General features: G+C 47.1%; 1 protein-coding gene across 1 annotated transcript in view; it reads right to left on the bottom strand.

Annotated features, from left to right (window-relative positions):
- Positions 1 to 11,098: 11,098 nt before the first annotated feature.
- Positions 11,099 to 22,513, bottom strand: part of Creb3l2 (cAMP responsive element binding protein 3 like 2) — a 117,764-nt gene continuing 106,349 nt past the window's right edge. The window contains exons 9-12 of the mRNA XM_051151729.1: positions 15,030 to 15,129; positions 14,677 to 14,803; positions 13,223 to 13,448; positions 11,099 to 11,198 (exon numbers count right to left, since the gene is read on the bottom strand). Of these exons, the coding sequence (XP_051007686.1) occupies positions 11,123 to 11,198; positions 13,223 to 13,448; positions 14,677 to 14,803; positions 15,030 to 15,129 (529 nt within the window). The 3' untranslated portion in view covers positions 11,099 to 11,122. The remainder of the gene's footprint in view (positions 11,199 to 13,222; positions 13,449 to 14,676; positions 14,804 to 15,029; positions 15,130 to 22,513) is intronic.

Below are 22,513 nucleotides of genomic sequence, written 5' to 3'. Positions count from 1 at the left end.
TTCCATCCTTATATTAATGTAAACACTCCAGTGGGAAACACAAGAGGAAAGAGAGAGACGTGTTTCTCTTCGTTGGAAATGGTCAAAAATTTTTATATATTGTACTACGCAAGTACAAGATTTCAAAACTGCTATTTCAAATAAGTTTTAGGAATGTAGACGCATGATTCAGACATAAAATACAAGAAGAAATTGAAACCAGTTACTTCCTAGAAGTGAGACTTGTTAGGAAAAGGAACAACGGGCTGATATTTTTTCAACAAAAGCTTATTAGGACTCTGTTATTTTAAAGCTGTATGTGATATCATCACACCAATGTTTTGAATGTAATTGTTTTTGTTGTTGTTGTTGTTGTTTTTGTTGTTGTTGTTTTGCGGGGGGAGCATTCTTTCATTGCTTTTGAATGTAATTGTTTTGTTTTTGTTTTTTGTTGTTTTTTTGCGGGGGCGGGGAGCATTCTTTCACTGCTTCCAACACACTCTTCCTAGCTCTTTTTTTTCTGTCTGGTTAGCTGCTCCGTGTTGTCTCTAACTAGTTTTCTCTGCACACTCTCTCTATCTCCACTTGGGTCCCCATTCAAGTCCTGGAGTGCAATGCACGGGATTTTCTATACAACATTGCAAATACCATCTCCACTGGATTTTCTTAGCTTAGGTACATCTATTTGCTCTTTAAATCACCTTAAACAATGCTTAGAAACTGTAGATCAGCTTTGGAACTGCTTAAATGACTGAACCAAATCTCCCACCCACACCCCAGAAAAGGCCAGTGCATGGGGGAGCATTGTGGGGATGGGGCACACCTTTTCTGTCTCTGAGATCCCTAACTATGCAGATAGCTTTAGAGATTTTTTTTTAAATCTTCCAGGCATGCGGAAGTTGTCTTGTAGCCAATCAGGATCCGAACTTGACATCTGTTTTGCAGCAATATTGAAGAGGGCATTACTCACTGGTGGTACGGGTGCCCAGATACTTTTCAGTTAGGAAACATGAAACATTCTGAGACAGGCTTCTCAGGGAACAGCACGGCAGCCTCGCCTGGCAGCTCTCATGGTATTCCTCAGTGGGTATTTTTAATCCCTCCATCTGAAAACAACAGCCTAAATGGAGGAGGGTAGCACATGGCCTCCTCTTGGGGCCAAAACTCTGCTTGAGTATTGCCAAGTGACCTGGAAACCGCTGTGCCCGTTGGGGGACAACACCAACTTGTGCCATCTGCCTGGTGCCACCAAAGGTGAGGGGCCGAGCGCAATTACCTTTCCAAGTGACAACATGGACAATTCTACGGGCAGCAACTCAGGGGATCTTTTTCTCTGTCCATAAAGGTGGGCCCCTTTGGGGCTGGAGAGATGGTTCAGTGGTTAAGAGCACCATCTGCTCTTCCAAAGGTCCTGAGTTCAATTCCCAGCAACCACGTGGTGGTTCACGACCATCTGTAATGTGATCTGATGCCCTCTTCTGGCCTACAGGTGCACATACAGGCAGAGCGCTGTATACATAATACAAAAATAAATCTTAAAAAAAAATTGGAAAGGTCCTAAATCCCGGGTTAAAACTCAGTTCTGAAAATATTTAAGCAAAAGCACATGGTAGCATCTTCCGAGCCCGAGACCGGAGGCCCACAGGCACTAGTGATTCCCCTGCTCAGGTGACCATGGGCAGCTAGTGTTTCCCCTGCCCAGGTGAGACTTGACTGATGGAAACTGTTCCAGGGAGATGTCACAGCAGTTGGCTCATGACAAGGCTCTGCGCACGTGCGCTTAGCAACCTAATAGGGATCCGTCACACATCGGCAGCCCCTGTTTCCTAAGTGAGCAGCATAGATCGCATTGAAAAACCACCTGGTAGCCACAGGCTCTGAATGGAGCAGCCCGGGTGTGCACCCCACCTCCTGAAAGCTAAGATTCCAGGCTGTGCCGCGCCCTGCTCACTTAATGAGCCATGGGGCTTCGTGTCAGGCCAGCGCTCTACACCTCAGCCTGTACGCCTTTAGTTTTATAAATAAAAGTCTACAAGTGCCTAAGCCCAGAATGGTGTAGTTCAAAGCCTACATCTAGAGCCAGTGAACAGCCAGGACTCAAACTTCAGATTTCTTCTTTAAACCTGTTTTCTCAGCCATAAAAGAGGGTTAACTATGAATCCTGTATGAAGCTTTTGGAGGAATCAACTAATATCACAGATGATAAACATACACACATACCGCACATCACACACACATCACAACCACAGATATACACACCACACACACACACACACACACACACATCACAACCACATATACACCGCACACACACATACACGCCACACATAAAACACACCCACATGCTATATATAAACACACATACACACACACATCACAACCACACACACACACATCACAACCACAGATATACAAACCACACATCACACACACATCACAACCACATATACACCGCACACACACATACACGCCACACATAAAACACACCCACATGCTATATATAAACACACATACACACACACATCACAACCACACACACACACATCACAACCACAGATATACAAACCACACATCACACACACATCACAACCACATATACACCGCACACACACATACACGCCACACATAAAACACACCCACATGCTATATATAAACACACATACACACACACATCACAACCACAGATATACACACCACAACCACACACACATACACATTACAACCACACACATATACACCACACACACATACACGCCACACATAAACACACATAAAACACACCCACATGCCACACATAAACACACATAAAACACACACATCACACATAAACACACATGACACACCCACACACCACACACAACACACCCACATGCCACACATAAACACACATAACACACCCAGACACCACACACACACACCACATGCACACACACACACCCCACACCACATGCATACACACACCGTACACACACACATATCACACATACATACATACACACCACACAAATACATACTAGACACACGTACACTACACAACACACACATACACATATCACAACCATAGAAATACATAACACACAACACATAAACACATACACGCCACATATACCACAAACATAACACACACACACACACACACCTCTGGTATACCACAGGCACTCAATAACTACCTCCTTTTCCTTCAAGGCCAGAGAGCATAGTGTAACTAGTGTGAAAAGCCACTGACATCGGTGTCCTGAATCCCACCTAACTAACACTGCTTCTCACTAGATGCTTGTGTTCCCCAGTGCCTCTCATCCCATCTTCAGAAGGGTCTGGTCTGAAATGCTCTGGAACCCAACTCTGGACTACAGATTGAGACACCTGCTTTCTTCGCCCAGCAACTAGTTAGGATGTTCCCTGTATGCCTCACTTTTCCTCATTGCAACAGAACACCCAGGGTGAATAAGATAACAAAAATCTGAATGACAGCCACCTCAATCACAGCAGGCCACCGTGGGAACCCCATGGGTCTGGACCCAGCCTCTAACAAGCTATGAAAATGATTTCAGAAAATATAGTCTTTGGAATATGCTTTAAAAATACAGATTTTTGCTTGAGTGTGAGGAAGATTACAGATCAAATGGCAGCAGCCTTTGAAAAGCAAAGATGGCTTGTTATCAGTGGCTCCAAGATGGATGAGACCCCATGGGGATACATGATAGCGAGGTAGCAAGCAGAGGAAGTAAGGCTAGCGTGTGGGCAAAAGCCTCTACTGGTGAGCAGACTAACGACTGGCAACTTTGAATAATTTCAGAAAGGTCTGGGGTATAGTGCTGGCTCTCGTTGCTAACACCCGGTCCTGTGTATGGGCCAGAGGGATAGTGTCCAGAGTGGCAGAGCCTTGTGGGAGTCCACAAGGAGGTAGCTGGGATTTAGGCTATAATTGGGCTCATTTGTATGTGAACTGGTAAGGATGACCAAAGCTGCCCCTCCAGAGGAAGTAAGATCCTAGGTGTTAAAGCATCAGGGATACAGCAAACAGAGAAGGCTGCTTAAGACATAACGCTCAATTTTATTATCTTTGGAGCTGTATAGTATTCATTATATAGGATAGATGATGGATGGATGGATGGATGGATGGATGGATGGATGGATGGATGGATTTTCACTGCCCATTCATCTAAGGATAGACATCTAGGTTGGTGCCAGTTCCTTGCTATAGTAAATACAGTGGCAGGCAAACATGAATGTGCCAATATTTCTGTGGCAAGAAAGGCTAATAATAGGTGATGCAGGAGGATGCCATAGAGGCAAAAGGGCACACGGAGTCCTAAGAAGATGGAAAGCTACTTGGTTTTTCCAGTTTCAACTCTGTCATGGCTGTTTCTGTGTTGTGTGGTAGATAAGTGTATAAAAATAATTGAGTCAGTACAAGTGGAAAGAGAAGCTTCATCGCTTCAGAACTCAGACTGTGTAGTTCCCTGAGCCGTGGATAGAAGGTGGTACTGGGCAAGTGCTTGGGTGGCTGTGATAATCTAGCTGTGTGGTATTTGTGAGCTCAACATGATAAAGTAGTTTCATTTCAAACACTGATTCTGTCTGTATTAAAATTTTTCTATTGTCTGAAAAGGAAACGAGACAGCAGAAGAAAAACAGAGGAAAAAGACCTGCCCCATATGTTTCCCAAGCAGAATGGCATGTGAAGCAGGAAGCTTTTATAACAGGACAGTGTGAGGGAAAGGCCTCTCTGTAGGACCAGAAGGAAGCCCAGAGAGAAAGGATAAGGGAGATTATTGCCCACCCAAGCAGGACGTAGGGTTAGACATGATGCTAAGACATGGAAAATAAACTTTCTTTTTCCTCCAAGTAAGCATAGTCCCTGGCCTTCGAGTCTTTGGTAATCAATTCTCATTGTCAAGCATGAGGTGATTTAGAATCTCCTTGCAAACACACCTAGGTGTGTCTGTGGGTGTTTTCAAAAAGCTTTAATGGACTAAGGAAAACATACCTTAAATGTGAGCAGCAGTTTCATGGGTTTGGAGTCCTTCCTGGGAGGAAGAAAAACTGAGGTGGACACCAGCATCCATCCCTCACTGCGAGGTGACTACGGATACACTGTGACCAGCTGTCCTGCCTCGTGACTTCCCTACCATGTTGGACTTGCGCCCTCAAACCGGGAGCTAAAACGAACCCTTCCTTCCTTCCTTCCTTAAACTGCTTTTGTGGAGAGTGGAAGAAGATGCCTCTGGCTCCAGAGAGTGGAAGGCAACGCAGATCGCTCTGCTCCACTGCACCTACCTTTGCCAGCCATTTCATCAGCATATCTGGAGCACAACTCTGTGAGGCCTCCTCCTCCACAGCTGCTCCAATGAGCAGGGCCCACTCCTTTTTGGGCTCAAATCCAAAGCATCAGTCTCAAGCCTCCAGACTAGGGAAAAGTAAAATCAAACCCATAGATTCTGGGACTGTAGTTAGGGAATGGCTGGAGGAGATAATGAACACAGCAGCCAGACCGCCTGAACCCCAGGAGAAAACTGATTCTCTGTCTGCCACTGGCTGAAAAAAAACAATTACATTTTCCAATATTCCTCCACTGGAGGCTCAGATTTAGCACCACAGAAAATGTAAAAATCATTGGTCTGAGCTTACTTTTGCAGTTTGGCTGGATACTGAGGGGGAAAAAAAATGGCTAGGCGTGTGCACACACACACAAACACACACAAAGGCAAAATGACTCTGAAACCAGGTTATCAGGATTTAAAGACAGGGCGACGTTTGACTAAGAAAAATATTTATTTGCAAGAAATGGAAATACAAATGCATTACAATTTCAATTTGTTTTCAAACTAAGCACAAGTATTCTACAAAGCTTTCTTTTCTTTCTTGTGTGTGTGTCTGTGTGTGTGTGTTTAATTAGCTAAGATGAAGAATAAGAAGGTCATAAAACAGTGTGACAGGTCAGGTGACAGACTTGCAATGCACTCGGATTTAAACAACGCTGATTTATCTAGAGTCTTTCAGAAGAGAGCAAAAGTTATTTGCCAGTGTAGGTAAGGAAAGCTCACTGATGCCTGAGTCACCACCTGGCCACTGCTCTCCACTGTGTAGGGAGGGTCACCCACAGTGTGCTCGAGTGCTGGTGCCTCCCACAGACTCATAATGCACTTCCTCTGCAAGGGAGAATCTCTGAGCTGTGCGGGCTGTGTGAGTGCACAAAGGTCCCACTGCCGCCCTGCTGTTGAACGAAAGAAACAGAGAAATGGAGCCTGACTTGGGTCCTCTTCACCCGGAAGCCTCAGCAGATAGGATGAGAAGGGCAGCAGACACACAGAAATGTAGAGGGCATTTCAGAGAGAAGCCAAGAGCTGAGCACTGGACGGTGGGGCCGCTACCATGGATAGAGCTGTTTTTGCCCAGAGAGCCAAAGCCAAGCCATGTGTCCTCAGCGAGGACACCACACACTACCACAGTCCCCACAACACTGGCTTCTCAAGGCAAAAAGCCACCCTTGCTTTCCGTTTCAATCAAGTTCAAAGGCTCAGGGCTTACTCAGCACAGTCCTCAACACCTCAGAAAAATACCAGGGAAGCTTTTCCTTCTAGAAACCAACACAAAACAAGGCTGCCCTGGATTTTATGCCGTCACAAACAACAGCTAATGTTTCTCTCCCTTGCGTAGGGTGCTGACCTCTTGGCCCAGAGGCACGAAGTATTAATTTTCAAATGGGCTAGTGCCTTTGCATCTAGAAAAATGCTCTGCGGTGAGGATTTAGAATTCCTTTAATCCTGGCTGGCCACATTTTTTTTTTTTTTTTTTAAATGTGATTGCACCTCTATTTACAAGATGGGATTTTCCTAATGGAGATAACCCTATTTCTTTTCCTCTGATGGGCAAATCTAATAGTGGTTCCCTAAAAGGAAGTTTATGGAGAAAGCATGAACCCACAACTTGAGTTTAACTCTATACAGTAATATGTGACACCTTCCGGGGACAGGAGATGCCTGCTATCCTAGATTCAGATATAAGGCACATTAGAGGCATAAGTACCTAGGAGTGTGAGTGTGTGTGTGTGTAGAGGGAGGAGAGGAGGGGGAGAGGCAGGGACACCTAGCATTGGTGTTTGGCTCTTCTGAATGGCTACTGACAAACTGGTTTTCCAAATTCCTTTTATTCGCCAACATTTCCAACAGGTCTCAGGAAGCCTTTTCTTCCTTAGTAAAAGTGCAACGTCCAAGGAATGAATGATGAATGAATGAATGAATGATGAAAAAATGAGCTAGGATCTGTGTCTGGTTCCTTCCGGCTCCCACCTCACTGCCCTCTCCACTCTCTCCTATAACTGCCTCTGGGGGCTGGGAGCAGAGCTTAGTCAATCACCCTCTGCTAACTGCTTCTAATCGAAAGTGTTCAAATAAAGCGGTTCTCGCTGAGAGCCCACTGTTAATGGCTCCACGGGTCCTGCCAGGCTGCAAGTGGGTGTGCATCCAGGTTCCTCATCCAGGTTCCTCAAACACTTGGCTCAGCAGAAAAAAAATTAGCAACTAAAAGCCATTTTGCCCATTTCCATGGCCCCATGTTGGCCAGGATGAGGCAGATGTCCGCCCCTCAGGTGGGGACAAGATGTCTCCATTTCTCCATGGGGCTCCCACATACACCTCGAGAGGCAAGTACGGCCTCAGGAACTGGCTCGGGAACACTTCGGTTTTTGTTTTGCTGCCTTTTCTGGGTCTGAGCAGGCGGGAAGGAGGGGACGTGAAGTGTGGAAAGAATTTTTAACAAAACACCTATGGTAAAAATGATGGACACGGAACTAATCCAATGTCCCTGCTGCAGATGGACACAATATCCGTAGGCACTTTGAGGCATCCACGCAGAGCTGATGATTAAGAGGGGTTATCTATGAAGCTGGGATGTATAGTTTGCAAATAATGTGGCCCCAAGGCTGTCTTTCCAATCCACAAAAATCATTTCTATGATTGGTTATCTAATTCAGCCTGCACTGACGTACGATTCCACCCCGACCTTCTGATGGGAAGGAGCAGCTGAGTTCAGCTGTCAGATTTTTATAGAACATGCTCTTTCTGAGAGCCACACACTCCAGAGTCCCGACACACAGAGCTGCTGCTGCTGCTGCTGCTGCTGCTGCTGCTGATGGTCTTCTCATTTACAGCATCCCCCTCCCAGCATGAAGCTGGGAGCTGTGAAAAGACCCAGGGGTGGCAGTGACTGGGCTCCTCGGGTCTCATCGAGGGAAAAAAAAAAGATTTGTTCCCTAAATCTTTGCAAGACATCTCCATCACTAGAGTAATTTTTAAAATGAGGGGGCACCTGTTTGTTTCTAAGGTAGACAACACAATGAGTAGATTCATTGTTCCGCCTTCTCTAACAGTCTTGGGCATTTTCAAAACTTCAGTTCAAGGTGTTAAGGCCTGCCACTACTTAAAACCTTCAGGGAGAAGCCTAAGTTGTTGACTGGTCTGCAGGACAGCTCAGTCACTGAGAAAACCTGATATTCTAGCCTTAAACATCGAACAGAAAGTGTGCCCACATCCATTAATTACTTGTAACACATCCTGTCTCATCCAAACTCCACTAGGTCCCTTGACTCCACTGGGCATCCCAGAGGGATCACTGCTTGGTCCCTTTTACTTGCCCAAGCCAAGAGTAGAGAGCAGAGGTTTCTCTCATAGAGTGGCAGTGTTGGCTGCTGAGAGCTCCTTTAAAGGGCTGTTTGAGTTCTCTGGCTAATGTCCCATGTCTCTCGTTACAGATTCTATTCTGGAAGGCTAATTTCCCAGAGACAAAGGGCCCTGCTGTCTGGAGACAGTGACATCCAAAAGAGTAGGTAGAGAAGAAAATGAAGTCCTCGGAGAACTAAGGACATGACTAGACATTTCCTCCCCCCCCCATCCAAAAATGGGGTCTCCACCCCAGCTCTCCAGGCACAACAAAACAACCAAGGCTCAGTTCAGCAAATGGACACATCAGCCTAAAACCCCACCTTGTGCCCTTTACTGCAAACTCTTCCTTTCTCATCACACACACAGTACCTCATCCTGGGTTTTTTCCCTTCCTAGGCTCTCACAGGCATTTTCTTATGTTTTCTACGCACGAACATCTGGCATTATAAAGAACAGGATGGGCCCAGAAAGATGAAGGGATGAGAGAAGACCAAAGGAGCGCAGAAGCTTCCAGCCACCCTCCGTACAGGTCAGGCACTTGAGCCTTCCCTGTACGGGACAGTATCAGCCCTGTAGGCAGCAGGGTGGCCTTCAGGCAGGTCTCATGGGCTACAAACTGAGCTTGGCCATCTGCCAGCTGGGAACCTACCATGGGAGGGAGCAAGGGAGTGAGGAAGGTAGCACTCCCTATGATGAGCTGAGCAGACCAAGTAAGGAGCTGCTCATGGGGCATGACAGACAGTAACATTAAGGACACCAAATCCTATACGTGATATAGATGCAAGGGCCAGTATATGGCCATAATCCCTTTTATACAGGCTCTAATGATTACAGAGATGATGATGATGATGATGATGAGAGAGAGAGAGAGAGAGAGAGAGAGAGAGAGAGAGAGAGAGAGAGAGAGAGTAACACTAAAGGCCCTTCAGCTACTGCTAAAAATAAAATACAAAGTGTAAGCACATTTCTTACATAAAATCTTTTACAAGCTAGGGATGGGGGAACACTAAAAAAGTTTTCTATCTTATACAATAACTGAGTAATTTCCATTTCTTATTTATATGAAAGAGGAAAGGATTTTTTTTTTTTTTAACTACAAAATTTACTTTTTAATCGTAAAAAATAAAAGAAGTCTGGGATTTAGTTGTGTTTCTTTGGGTGAGCTGCAAAGTAGCCAGACCTGACTGTCAAAGGTACGACTGTGGACATACAAATGTCACCAACTCCAGCCCCTCTTCTGTTAAGGCAGGTAGAGGAAGGGCAGAAGAGAAGGGGGGAAGTGAGGGAGGAGGGCGGGCAGGTATGCAGGACAAGCTAGCAAGGTTGTCAGCAATGCCTGTTGTCAGGGACAGGGCTCCCCTTCTCTGTCATAGGAACAGAGAAAGCAAGTGGCCATCGAGCCTGGAGCCTGACTAAGAAGACAGTGCTCCATCACTTTCCCCATGTATTCATCCAACAGGGGACACATGCTAAATGGGATTTCCCAACAGCCATTATTTTATAGGTCTCCAATTAAAAAAAAAAAAAAGAAAGAAAGAAAGAAAGAAAAGAAAAGAAGAAAACAAGGCATCAGGTAGAAAGACTAGGGGTCTCAGATTCTGGGGACTCTCCTATTCCAAAGGCCAAGAGAAGACACTGCTTGTTGGAAGGGGTCATGGAATCTTTTTACTATGGTCAGCCGGGAGCTTCAGCAAGCTAATAAATACTATTTACAAATGGGGAGGGGAGGCCAGGGAGACAGAGCTAACTGTCTCCACGGGGATACAGGCTGTGTGTGTATGTGTGCACGTGCGCGCGTGTGTGTTTGTGTGTGTAGGGGCGGGGGCGTGTCCTACAAGCAACACAGTGGGTAGGAAGGCCTGGAGGAGAAGAGCCTGACGCCTTTAGGAATTGCACTTGCGGCCTGAAAACATGGTGGAGTCTCATCTGCCTGTGAGAGGATCCAGTGAGGACTCCCGGGTGCTAGAGAGGGAAGGCTGGGAGGATGGCGTTCTAGTACTCTCAGTGCAGGTGGGGGTCCCGCTGGAGTCCTAGGAAGCAAGGGGGGGGAGGCAGGAGTTGGCGCTTTGCCACTCCCCCGGCGTGTTTGTGGTGTGTCTGCGGCTTGGGGTTTGGGGGGGTCTCAACTGAACATGAGTCACGTCTTCTTCAAAGGTGTCCCACTTCACAGAGAAGAGCCAGGCAGTGTCTTGGCCCTATCGATCAGAAGAAGCCTGGTCGTCTCACCTCTACCTCACCGTTAAAATAACTTCCTATGGCAGTAAGAGAAAGGGACGGAGAGGTGCCAGCTCCCTTTTGTGAAGACTCCCAAGGACATACAAGCAGAAACCCCCAAGCTGGGGGTTTCCCATCTCTCAAGCTGTAATACTAGCCCACATCCTCCTCAAGATCCAGCGGTGAAGGAGTAAGTTATGAGCACGGCAGTCTGGGGATGCAAAGATGGAGTGAGGAGATGAGGCGGGTGGGGGTGGGGCGGCTCCTTAGAAGGTGGCGTTCATTCTTCTCTCAAGCTCTACGACTTTGAGCGTTTCATTCCCTTCCAGTTGGCCGCCGACCCTGTGAAGGCACCAAAGGGAGAAAAAACGTGTATTAGCCACCAGCTTTTACTAAGATTCTGAGACTCCGTGCGGTGACTCAGTTGCAGCCTTGTGGGCTGACCTGGCAGTGTTTGAAACGCCCAGGGGCAGTCCTTTGCTCCCTCACTAGTCACCTGCTCTCCTCCATATTCCCACCTGGATCTAGACCCAGGGGAGACCCATGGTGGTTTGACACTGACGTATTTGAAATGGCTTTCCATGGCTGTTACCTGCTCACGAATGGCCTCAGCGCTGTTAAGTCATCGGAAGGATAAGGGCTGGCACCTGCTCTAGACTGTTAAGTCATCAGAAGGATAAGGGCTGGCACCTGCTCTAGACTGTTAAGTCATCAGAAGGATAAGGGCTGGCACCTGCTCTAGACGTAAGAATCATGACGCGGATTCTTTTCTTTTAATGCACCAATTTAAAATAACATGAAATATAGACCATAAAATAAATACATGGTCAGTGGTGTATCAGCTCATTCAGTCTTGCAGCACTGTGACGGCAGTCATGGAAGCTTTATTATTTAGGGGACATGGCAGTAAACAGAGAGGCCAGAAAGGGGCTTCCATGCACTGAGCTAGGAGAGCAGGCTGCTGTGAGCCACGCCAGCCAGCAGCTCAGTCTCTCAGGGCTTCTAGCCCAGGCTCCAGGTTCTCTCCATAATGGGAATAAAGGGTGTGTTTGTCTTGGGACACTTACAAGGTTTGTTATGGTAACACATATGGGCTGTTAGTACTAGCGAGCATTAAGTATGTGCATACCGTGTATACATGTAAAAGTGCATGTGACTGTGGACCCTGCTGCACGGAGTTGGGAGAGAAGCCAAAAGAAATCCTTGCCTCTGATCCCAGAGCAGCCTCATTTCTGAGCCATCTAGGAGCATGGATTAGCTAACTCACCACGTTCCCCCAGAGGGCGGCTGGCGGGCGCACCTGCTTCCTGCGCTGATCAGCGCTCCCCCCGTCCCCTCCCCCCCTCCCCCCCGCCCCCAGCTACCTGAAAGGAGCCACGTGTGTGCAGAACTAGAACCACATATGGATGATTTTCAACATGGAAAAAATGCACAGTGTCTCACCATCATATCCCTCGATTATGAATATATCCATGTATATAGGCTGAGCATCCCTAATCCCCAAACAAACTCTGAGCTGCTCTAAGAACTAAAACTTTCTTGTCTAGCATAGATAAGTTACATGTTTAGACTGAGGTCTCAGGCCCAGGATACCTCACTATGTATATGCAAATATCCCAACACCTGGAAACTACTCCAAACACCTTGTGGTCGTGAGCATTTCACACAAAGGGCATTTCATCTGCAGCTACAGCTAACTCACAAGCACTAACATATAAATCATTAATTATGTCCATACCGAGCATAGCGTTGGTTTCCCGTTCTACTTAGAAGGGAACTATAGGGTTCCCTTTGTAGAAGAAACTCTCTGATGTCACCAGGTGTATTTTTGAAGACAGGATCTCATGTAGGCCAGGCCAACTCACTATGAAGCTGAGGCTGGCCTTGAACTACTGACTTTCCTGCCTCCTCTTCCCAAGTGCTAGGATTAAAAGTATGTGCTGCCATATATGACTACTCTGCATCTGGGGTGGGGGAAGAGATAGTGACCGAGGGGACCCACTTCCCCACTTGCTCGTCGGGGCCATCGCTGCCAGCTTTGGTCTGATGATATAGATACTGGATTAGCCCAATCTCGACCTTTCATCCTAGTTACAGCCATCAGTAGACTCTTCCCAGTGTCAGTGCTAAAAATGGGTTTTTGAGGGGCTGGAGAGATGGCTCAGCGGTTAAGAGCACTGCCTGCTCTTCCAGTGGCCCTGAGTTCAATTCCCAGCAACCACATGGTGGCTCACAACCATCTATACTGGGATCTGATGCCCTCCTATGGTGTGCCGGTGCACATGTGGGCAGAGCACCCAGATACAGTCCGAGCTGACTCACACCCCGTGGTCAGCCACTAGGTCTATGCCTACACAGGGACTCACAGGTGCTGCTGAAGCTCCAACAGCATGGCCTTCTCCAAGCTGGTCTCATTGGAGATAGTAAAATGTGGAAGATCCACCTCCGGCAGGGCCTCAAGGCCCGATGATGACGAGGATGCCCTGAGCAGAGAGGAGCCTCTGTCCCAGCCCCCAAGCTCCCCCGCTGAGGCCGGGCCAGACTCCTCCAGGGGAGAATGTTCCTCGTAGATTAGCAGGTTCCTGGATCTCACTGAAAGAAAGAACAGAGCGGCAGATATTAGCAAAAACACCATGAGGCCCACTCACACCCTTTACTCCAAATGCCCAAGGCCAGTGGCAGATGACAATCAATGAGCTCTTGCCCCATGGGATGGATTGCCAGCTGGCTCTGGCTTTCCGTGACGACTTCAGGCTTCAGCGTTCATGCATCAAAGATTATACTAATTATACAGGTTGGAAGAATATAGAAGGAAATACACACAAAAGGCAACTTCCACCCTCACTGCCTCTAACTAAAACTTCTCTCATCCCTATCCATAACCGTCTCAGGGAAAACAACTCAAAGAAAACAGGGGTTAAAGACCTGGAGTCGTCAAAACCCAGCTGAATGAGGAAGCATCCCCAGAAAGCAAGCCTTAGAATCTGGAGAGACAGCACAGAGCTAGCCCCCAAAAGACAAAGAAAGACAGTGTCTGCTGCATTGTGGGACAGTCGCATAGACGACTCTGCAGCTATTTTCCTGGACATAGGAACTGTGCTCCCCTTAACTATTTCCCTAGGGAAGGAAACTCCCTACCAAGGCACTGAGATTATCTGAATGGAATGCTATGCCATCACACATCCGGCCTGGATACAGCTAACTGTTGGAACCCACAGACATTTTGAGAATGGCAAAGCTGCCCTTTTCTCAAAATCAGTGCCCACCAACTCCGTGTGTGTAATTACTAACATAGTTTGCGCCAGTGTGTGTATATTCCTTCTTTGTCACCCTCGAAATACTCAAAAGACACCATTGGTCAAGCTGAGAACAGAATATGCTACCTACATGAACACCTGAGCATCCAAGTTCCCTAAGTCCTGGCCATAAGACAGATAATTTCTTTAATTTTGCTGCAACCTTACTGCAACAGCAATATAATTGCCCTTAGGGAGCCAGAGACGTGAGACTGATCATGAGGGATCAGAGAAAACTACGCATCCTCCCTACTCTCTGGTCTTCCAAGATCCACATCACTCAACCCCACCCCGACATCAGAACCCAAAATGGGGTGTCAGAGATTATCAGAGAGCACGTCTGTGGCGCTGCTCCTGACAACTCTCTGTGGCATCCTTCAGAATTCCTGGTGCTGCATGGGGGAGTCCAAGAACACCCCACCTGCAGAGACACTCCGCCTGTATACTTCTGCCTCTCATCTGAGATCCCTTGCAGAAAGCTGAGAAAGCCAACTGCAGGCAAACAGAAGAGGGTGATGACTTACCCACGGAGGCTGTGTACGGCTCTGACAGGCGATGCTGGCTGGGCAGAGCCATCTTGGTGGCAGAAGGATAAGGCCCGTAGCCTTGAAAGAAGCTGCCAAATGCAACAGCAAAGCACAGCACGACGACCTGGGGGTGAGGAGAGAATGCGGGGAGCTATATACCTGCAGGGACAAGCCCCCTGGGAGCACAGGGACAGGTCATACCCTCTGTCCCGTCCTTGCAATGAAATGCAGAGGGAAAACCTTGGAACAGGACGTATGGCCTCTCTGGCTCCGTTCATTCTTGGCATTTTCAAGGTAGAGGAGTCTGGGAATAGGGGACTGGCCAGAGGGAGTCCCTTTGGGAAACTCACCATGAGGCAGGTGCCAGTCTGTGTGCCGGCTAACTTGCAGGTTCGAGAAACCTTCCCCATCACGAGAGTCTGAAGTTTCTGAAGTTGCTGAAGGAGAGTCCTGCCAAGGTGACAAAGGAAAGCCAGGAAGGTGCACATGAGATTACGATGCACTGAATGACCCTCTGGCAGAAGCCATGGTGGCTTCAGGCCTGTGACTGAGCAGGGAATGGACAGGCTCTTTCCTCTGGGGAGAGATGCTGCCTGAGGATTCCACTGCTGCTGGCACCATCACGGCAGAACCCTCTGGAGCCTCAGAATCAGTCTTGACAACAGCCTGTCCCGTTCTTTAGCTGTTCTGGGCAAGAGAGGAACCCCCAAATAAGCCCTGACAGGCAGAAGCATGTCTGTCAGTTAATGAGCAAAGAAAAAAAGATGTTCTGATTGGACAATTACCAAGCTTTAGAGTTCCTGTGTCCCCTCTCTCCAAGTTCTTATGCTCAATGCAAACCTGCTATAGATGGGTAATAGACAGGGGTTTAGGGGTGGTGGTGACGAGGCCTTGAGGGCAGAGTTTTAATAACAAGAGTGGTGCCCATATAAGGGGCTAGAAGTAGAGGTCTTCACTTCTACTACTTGCAAACACGGCTAGGAGCTACTTTCTTTCTCTGCACCAAAAGGCAGCCCTTACCAGACACTGAATCTGCCAGCACCTTCATCTTGGCTGCCTCAGCCTCCTAGAACAGTAAGAAATAGATTTCTGTTGTCTCTAAGCCACTCCATTTATGGTATGGTGTTGCAGCAGTCTGAATAGACTGGGGCAGTGGTAATTACTGAGAGACTCCTGCCACCAAGAGACGAGAAACACTGATCTTGCAAAAACAAAAACACGAGAAGGAGAAAAACAAAGACCAGCAGAGAATAATTGAGGGAGTGGCCGGAGGTGGTGCAGAAACGGCCAGAGCATCAGTGAGTAATGAGTGTATAGAGAGCACACTGCATAGGAGGGGAGGGGAAAAGGGGAGAGAGGGAGAGAGAGACAGGCGGGGGGGTGTGGGGTGGTGGTAGTGATTGTGGTGGTGGTGGTGGTGATGGTGGTGGTGGTGGAGGTGATGGTGGTGATGGTGGTGATGGTGGTGGTGGTGGTGGTGATGGTGGTGGTGGTGGTGGTGGTGGTGGTGATGGTGATGGTGGTGGTGATGGTGGTCGTGGTGGTGATGGTGATGGTGGTGGTGATGGTGGTCTTGGTGGTGATGGTGGTGATGGTGGTGGTGGTGGTAGTGGTGATGGTGGTGGTGATGGTGGTGGTGGTCGTGGTGGTGATGGTGGTGATGGTGGTGGTGGTGGTGGTGGTGGTGGTGGTGGTGGTGGTGATGGTGGTGGTGGTGGTGGTGGTGGTGGTGATGGTGGTGGTGGTGGTGATGGTGGTGGTGGTGATGATGGTGATGGTGGTGGTGGTGGAGGTGGTGGTGGAGGTGGTGGTGGTGGTGGTGGTGATGGTGGTGGTGGTGGTCGTGGTGGTATTCCCCAAGTAGGACACCTGTGAAAGTTCAGAGGTGAGTGCAGCAGGCTGTGCTCTGTGCAATATCAAGACGTAGTCTGTAAACATCTCTGCAAATCCTAAACCAAGAATGGCAAGGCAGAGCACAGAGCGGGCCTTCTGGCAGCCCAGCCTCCTGGATCACACTGTCTCTCGGGAATTCGCTGTGACTAGAATGAAGCACGGCAACCCCACCTCGCCCTCATCTGCTCCTGAGCAGCAAAGGCTTTCAGAAAAAATGCACACTGTCATGCAATGTGTGAAAGCAATGCAAAGATTCTGGGATTTCCTTCAGGGCTTGCTGCCCATCACAGCCTACCCTCAGATGCTAAAAACACAGGCAGGTTTTTTTCTAAGGTTTGCAATTCTACCCAGGGCCAGTCAAAGACAAAAGTTCTCTTAGTTTAAGCAAATCAAGTGCAGGCTGGCTTTAAGGATAGTTTTCTTCTCTGTAACATAAGTGGTGGTCGGGTTGATGGCCGACTCAGAACAGCCTTCAGCACACATGGTACGAGCTTTCTGGACTCAAAAAAAAAAAAAAAAAAAAAAAAATCCCTGTATCCCATCTACTCTGTGTTTTTGCCTTGTGGAATAATCTCAAGACAGCAAATGATATTTACTATGGAAGGCTATTGTACTTAATCATACTTTTCGTCTTGGTTATATGAAATCACATGACCAGATGCGATTACTTATCAAAGTCGGGCATCCTTTAAACGCACACTGTATGTTGCTCAAGGCTGGGAAACACTGATAGCACATCCACTGTAAATTCTACTTTAAAAGTTCATAAGCCAGGCATGGTGGCGCACACCTTTAATCCCAGCACTTGGGAGGCAGAGGCAGGTGGATCGCTGTGAGTTCGAGGCCAGCCTGGCCTACAAAGCGGGTCCAGGACAGCCAAGGCTACACAGAGAAACCCTGTCTCGAAAAACCAAGAAAAAAAAAGTTCATAACCGAGAGTTCCTCCATTGCAGAACCTTCCTTCTGTCGTTGACTTTAATCTCTCTCCCACCAAAACTTCCCCACAACGCCTCGGCAGTAGCCACTGGCACAAAGGCCCACCACAGCATCAGCGGCTGAGTGACCGGTTGCCTGGCCACTGGCTGAGCAGAACTCATCCCATAAATTTGAGATTTTGCCAGACTTAACAGGCGAGGGATAGACTGTCATCTGTAATGTCAGCCTTCAGTCCCTCACTAGGTGCTCTCTGAAGTCCTGGGACATATGTTCAAGTGAGCCCACAGATGGGACCACATCTTCCAAGGCATCAATCCTAAAGTCTTGGCCTCCTGCTGAACTCCAACAGGGGACTACTGGCTCCAGTGTTGGCTGTCGCTTCTACTGGGTGCCTCGATTCTGCCTTGAGCATGCTTGTGCCAAGATGCAAGCTCAGCTGCGCACTGCACACGAGTGGGCTTCCTCCCGCCACCCAGCCTTCAGATAGACAGACCTTTCCCAGGCTGTACCAATGCCATCTACTTTGCTCCAATATCCTCCAGTTTTTTGGAAGCGAAACCATCCAGGCTTTTTTTTTTTTTTTGCCTATTTACCATCAAACATTCTGCACTTCCCCTCTGGCCAGCTTCCACATTCTTTTTTGAACTTCTGAGAAAACAGATTCCTCAGGACAGTAGAAACTCTCCTCCCTTCCAGTTTCTGGTTGAGATTACTGGGATTAAGTGTCCCCTTTACTTAAGACAAATATTCTCCCAGGTCCCTTCCTCAAAAGGGACTTCCAGCGAGGCAGATATACACTGCAGAACAAATGCCACAGGTTCCACCTCAGCCCTCCCAGGTACAGGCGCCCAGTGCTGTAAGTTGGGGAGATTCATGGAAGGCTGGCCGGAGGAAGGCAGGAAGGCTGAGCTCACTGACTGGAGGGGCTGCACTTGGCATCCGTCAGCTTAGCCTTCCCAGACTCGAGGACAATCACACACTGACTCAGCAGAAATGAAGCCTGGTCATTTAATGGGTCCTGGTTTCTAACAGTTTATAACCCAGCCCTTTAGGATGAGCAAACATGTAGTTTCAAACACATGCTTTGAGTCTGGAATTCTGGCAGAATGCAACAGATTGATGACGTGCAGTTTGCTGCTGCCTTTCCTGCTGGGGTTGGAGAAAGTGGCATGAAATGACGATGATGATGATGATGGGGGGGGTGTGTGCGCGCGCGCGTGTGTGTGTGTGTGTGTGTGTGTGTGTGCGCGCACGTGCATGCGCAACACTCCAAAGGCTCTGCCAGTCAGGTAGCCTGAATCATCCTGACAGAGAAAAGCAGGATAACTCAGCCACCTCAAACATTCACACCGGTTCCTGTGAGACAACAAAGTCTGGGGGATTCATGCATAACCCTACAAAACCCATCATTTTTACCCTAAGAAAATGAGCAGCGGGTGAGGTCTAGGAACCAACTGTGCTGCAGTTATGAGCAGTTGCCTTAGGGGACCGCACGAGTGAGCCCTGGGCCACGCCACCTGACTCCACAGCTTGCATACCTTCCAATGTGTACAGCCGAGTCCCTCACTCAAACAGCTAATACAATTCATAGTAAAACATTTCTTAATTACATCTGCTTAACATCCAGTCGCACTGAGCCCCATGGAGGGCTATGTGCATCGTTAGACACAAAATGTCACTATTACAAATAACCACAGAAGGGAGGAGCTGCAACGAAACCCAGGGGAAAATAAAGGGCCACGGGAACAGCCAAGTCCAATGGCAGTTGACGTCTATACCAGCTAACGTTAGGTAATAATGACACAAATACATGTGTGAGGATACACAGGTGTATTTTTGCATGTATATACACCTATATGTGAGTGTACGTGTATGTGATTATGCACTCATGTATTCCTGTATGTACTGTGTATGATGTGTGTGTGTGTGTGTGTACATGTGAGTACACTTGTATATATGCGTATGTTTGTGCGTATGCATGTCTGTGTGCCCATGTGCACCTGTGTGTACACTGTGTACATGTGTATATGTGTGTGTACACATGAGCACATGTGTACCTATGTGCATGCATGTATGTACATGGGCATGTGTGTCTGTGTGGACATGTGTATATATGTATATAGCCATACACATATGTGTGTACCTATGTATATTGGTAAATATGTGTATATATATATTTATGTATGTATATTGTATGCCTGTGTGTATGTGCGTGTTTATATTTGCGTACCTGTGCATGTACATATGTGTATATGCATGTATGTGCCTGTGTGTGTATGTGTATATGTGTGTGTGTATATGTACATGTGTATGGTGTATGCGCACATGTGTGTTATGTGTGTACAAGTGAATGTTTTTGTGTGTATACATGCATGTGTATATATGTGTATATGTGTGTACACACATATGTGCACCTGTTTATGTATATGTATGTGTGTGTATATGTGGGTATGTATACATGCATGTGTAGGTTGAAAGTAGAAAGGGGACCATGAAAGGGGAGAAAGTGTGCTGAATACAGGTGCCTGGAAAGCAGAACGGATAGAGAATAGTGTCTGAAGAGAAGAAGCAGCAAGCACACTGAGATATGCATGAAAATGCCACAATGGAACCCATTGCTTTCTGTGCTAACGTTAAAACAACTAGTACAGGGGAATAATTGATAGGTGTATTAAAGGTAATGCAAGTGAAAAAGAGGCTCAGACGGGCCCTGCACAACTTTGGGTGTCAGGAAGTCAAACCCAGGATTTATTTAGATAAATGGAAAAGATGAGGCCTCTTCTTCTGTCAGGTGCTGAGGAGACGGATCACCTTAGTGGCTGGCGCTTAGCAGTGCGTGGCTGGTATGTAGGGAGCGAGCCTCAGGTGGACCTCACCATGACAACTCTGTGCCTCTAATCAAGTTACTTAAGTTGTGTGCAAAGCCAGTTTCCTTAGCCATGTCAGGATCATGGGAGGATCTCTCTGCTTGGGGCATCTGGTTTGCTGAAGCAAATGCGTCTCTGAAAAGCACTTGCTGTCTCTTCAAGGCTGACAGACAAAACAAACTCTTTTTTTTCAAGATGGGGTCTCTCTGTGTAGCCTTGGCTGTCCTGGACTCGCTTTGTAGAACAGGCTGGCCTCGAACTCACAGCGATCCACCTGGCTCTGCCTCCCGAGTGCTGGGATTAAAGGTGGGCGCTACCACACCCAGCTGACAAAGCAAACTTCTTTCTCAGAAAAACCTCAGGAAGGATATATGATTCTGAGGTGATGTGGGGCTATGATATGGGGCATGCTATGATGCCTCTAGGACAGCTGTCACCAACTGCAGCACTGAAGTTTGGGTGACAACAGCCAGTCAGCCAGCCTGAAGGATTTGATGTAAGAAAGGTAGCTATCAGGTGAAAAATAAATAATATTTTAAAACTAGAGCTATGAAAAACAGCTATAAAACAAACCCAATGGTGCCTCCAAAGCTCCATCTATACCTCCCACTAATACTGTATTTTGAATCATCAGTGAGAAAGGCCAATTATGGCTTAATGAATTCTTGGGCTTCTGGGATCAAGGTCTTAATTTAGAGGGAGAAACACTCTTAACATACATTTTTATCTGGGCCAACAGATTTTTTTATGACTTGTTAAATTGGAGTGTCCAGCTTGATTGAAAATGTAGATTCTTGCCCTATTGTGAGGTGTAAAAATAAACTTAGTGGCTATCTTCATATATATCCTTGCAAAACAACAGTCAAAGGGAGCTACGGCCTTGCCCCAGATAAAGCATCACCCTGTATCCCACATAGCCCATCAAAGAAAACTGGGAAAAGTATTCAAAAGCATCCAAGAGTATGAGACACGATCTCGAAGGAACTGGAAAACCTGTCAATGACAGGATGTTATCTTTATATTTGACTCAATTTTGTTTTCTCCTATACTCTTTATATCCAAGATGGAAAGGGAACAATAGAAACTAAAAAAGATATACACCTAATGTAGGTAAGCCTTTGAATAGGAAGGGAATTCAATTCCCACTAGAGTCAGAAGCCAGAAAAAAAAGACTACACTGGTGGATCCCAGTGATGGGGTGGGAGATTCACCAATACCCTCTCTGTACATACTACCCTTTAAATCCTGTAGCACACTGTACTGGAAACTGAACTCAATGGGTTATGGGGTGTGTGTGTGTGTGTGTGTGTGTGTGTGTGTGTGTGTGTGTGTGTGTACACGCACACCACTCTCTAGGTGAATCAGCCTCTTTCAGAAGATGATGAAACCTCTTTATTATTATTATTATTACTATTATTATTATTACTGTTATTTTGTTTGTTTGTTTGTTTGTTTGTTTTGTTTTGAGACAGGGTCTCTCTGTGTAGCCTTGGCTGTCCTAGACTCACTTTGTAGACCAGGCTGGCCTCGAACTCACGAAGACCCGCCTACCTCTGCCTCCCGAGTGCTGGGATTAAAGGCGTGCGCCACCACGCCCGGCTTAATATTACTGTTATTAAACATCCTTATGAGTACCTAGAGTGATGCTTTCCAGATACTGACTCCTGAGCTCTTAGTGAGGCATGAGATCAGTAGGGTTGTGATTGGTGTATCATTTTAACAAAATGAAATCAAACAGAAAACACAGTATTAGGGCGCAACTGACAATGAATAATAGTAATGGATAATAGATGCACACTAGCTAGCTATACACACATACATATGTGCCTATGTGTTATGTCTTCTTTAGAAAATATAAAATATGAAGAGATTTGTGCCAAGGAAAGGTGTCAGTGTAAGCCAACTCACACACATTATACCAACAGGTCAGAGGCTCAACGGAACAGGTAAGTACTCATGTTCCTTTAAATCAAAACCCACCCACACTCATGCAAGTGTCGCCCTCCCCACTCTGCCTCTGCCCAGTCATAACGAGCTAGTGTCTGGCAAGTTCTGAGCCACAGATAAGGCCAAAACACCTACCCCATCGGGTGTGGAGGTGGCAGGGTGCAATAGTAACAATTAGAAATTGCATCAGG

Source organism: Acomys russatus, chromosome 10 (assembly GCF_903995435.1).
Source record: "Acomys russatus chromosome 10, mAcoRus1.1, whole genome shotgun sequence".
Taxonomy (NCBI): Eukaryota; Metazoa; Chordata; class Mammalia; order Rodentia; family Muridae; genus Acomys; species Acomys russatus.
This window is presented reverse-complemented; position numbering and strand designations above follow the sequence as displayed.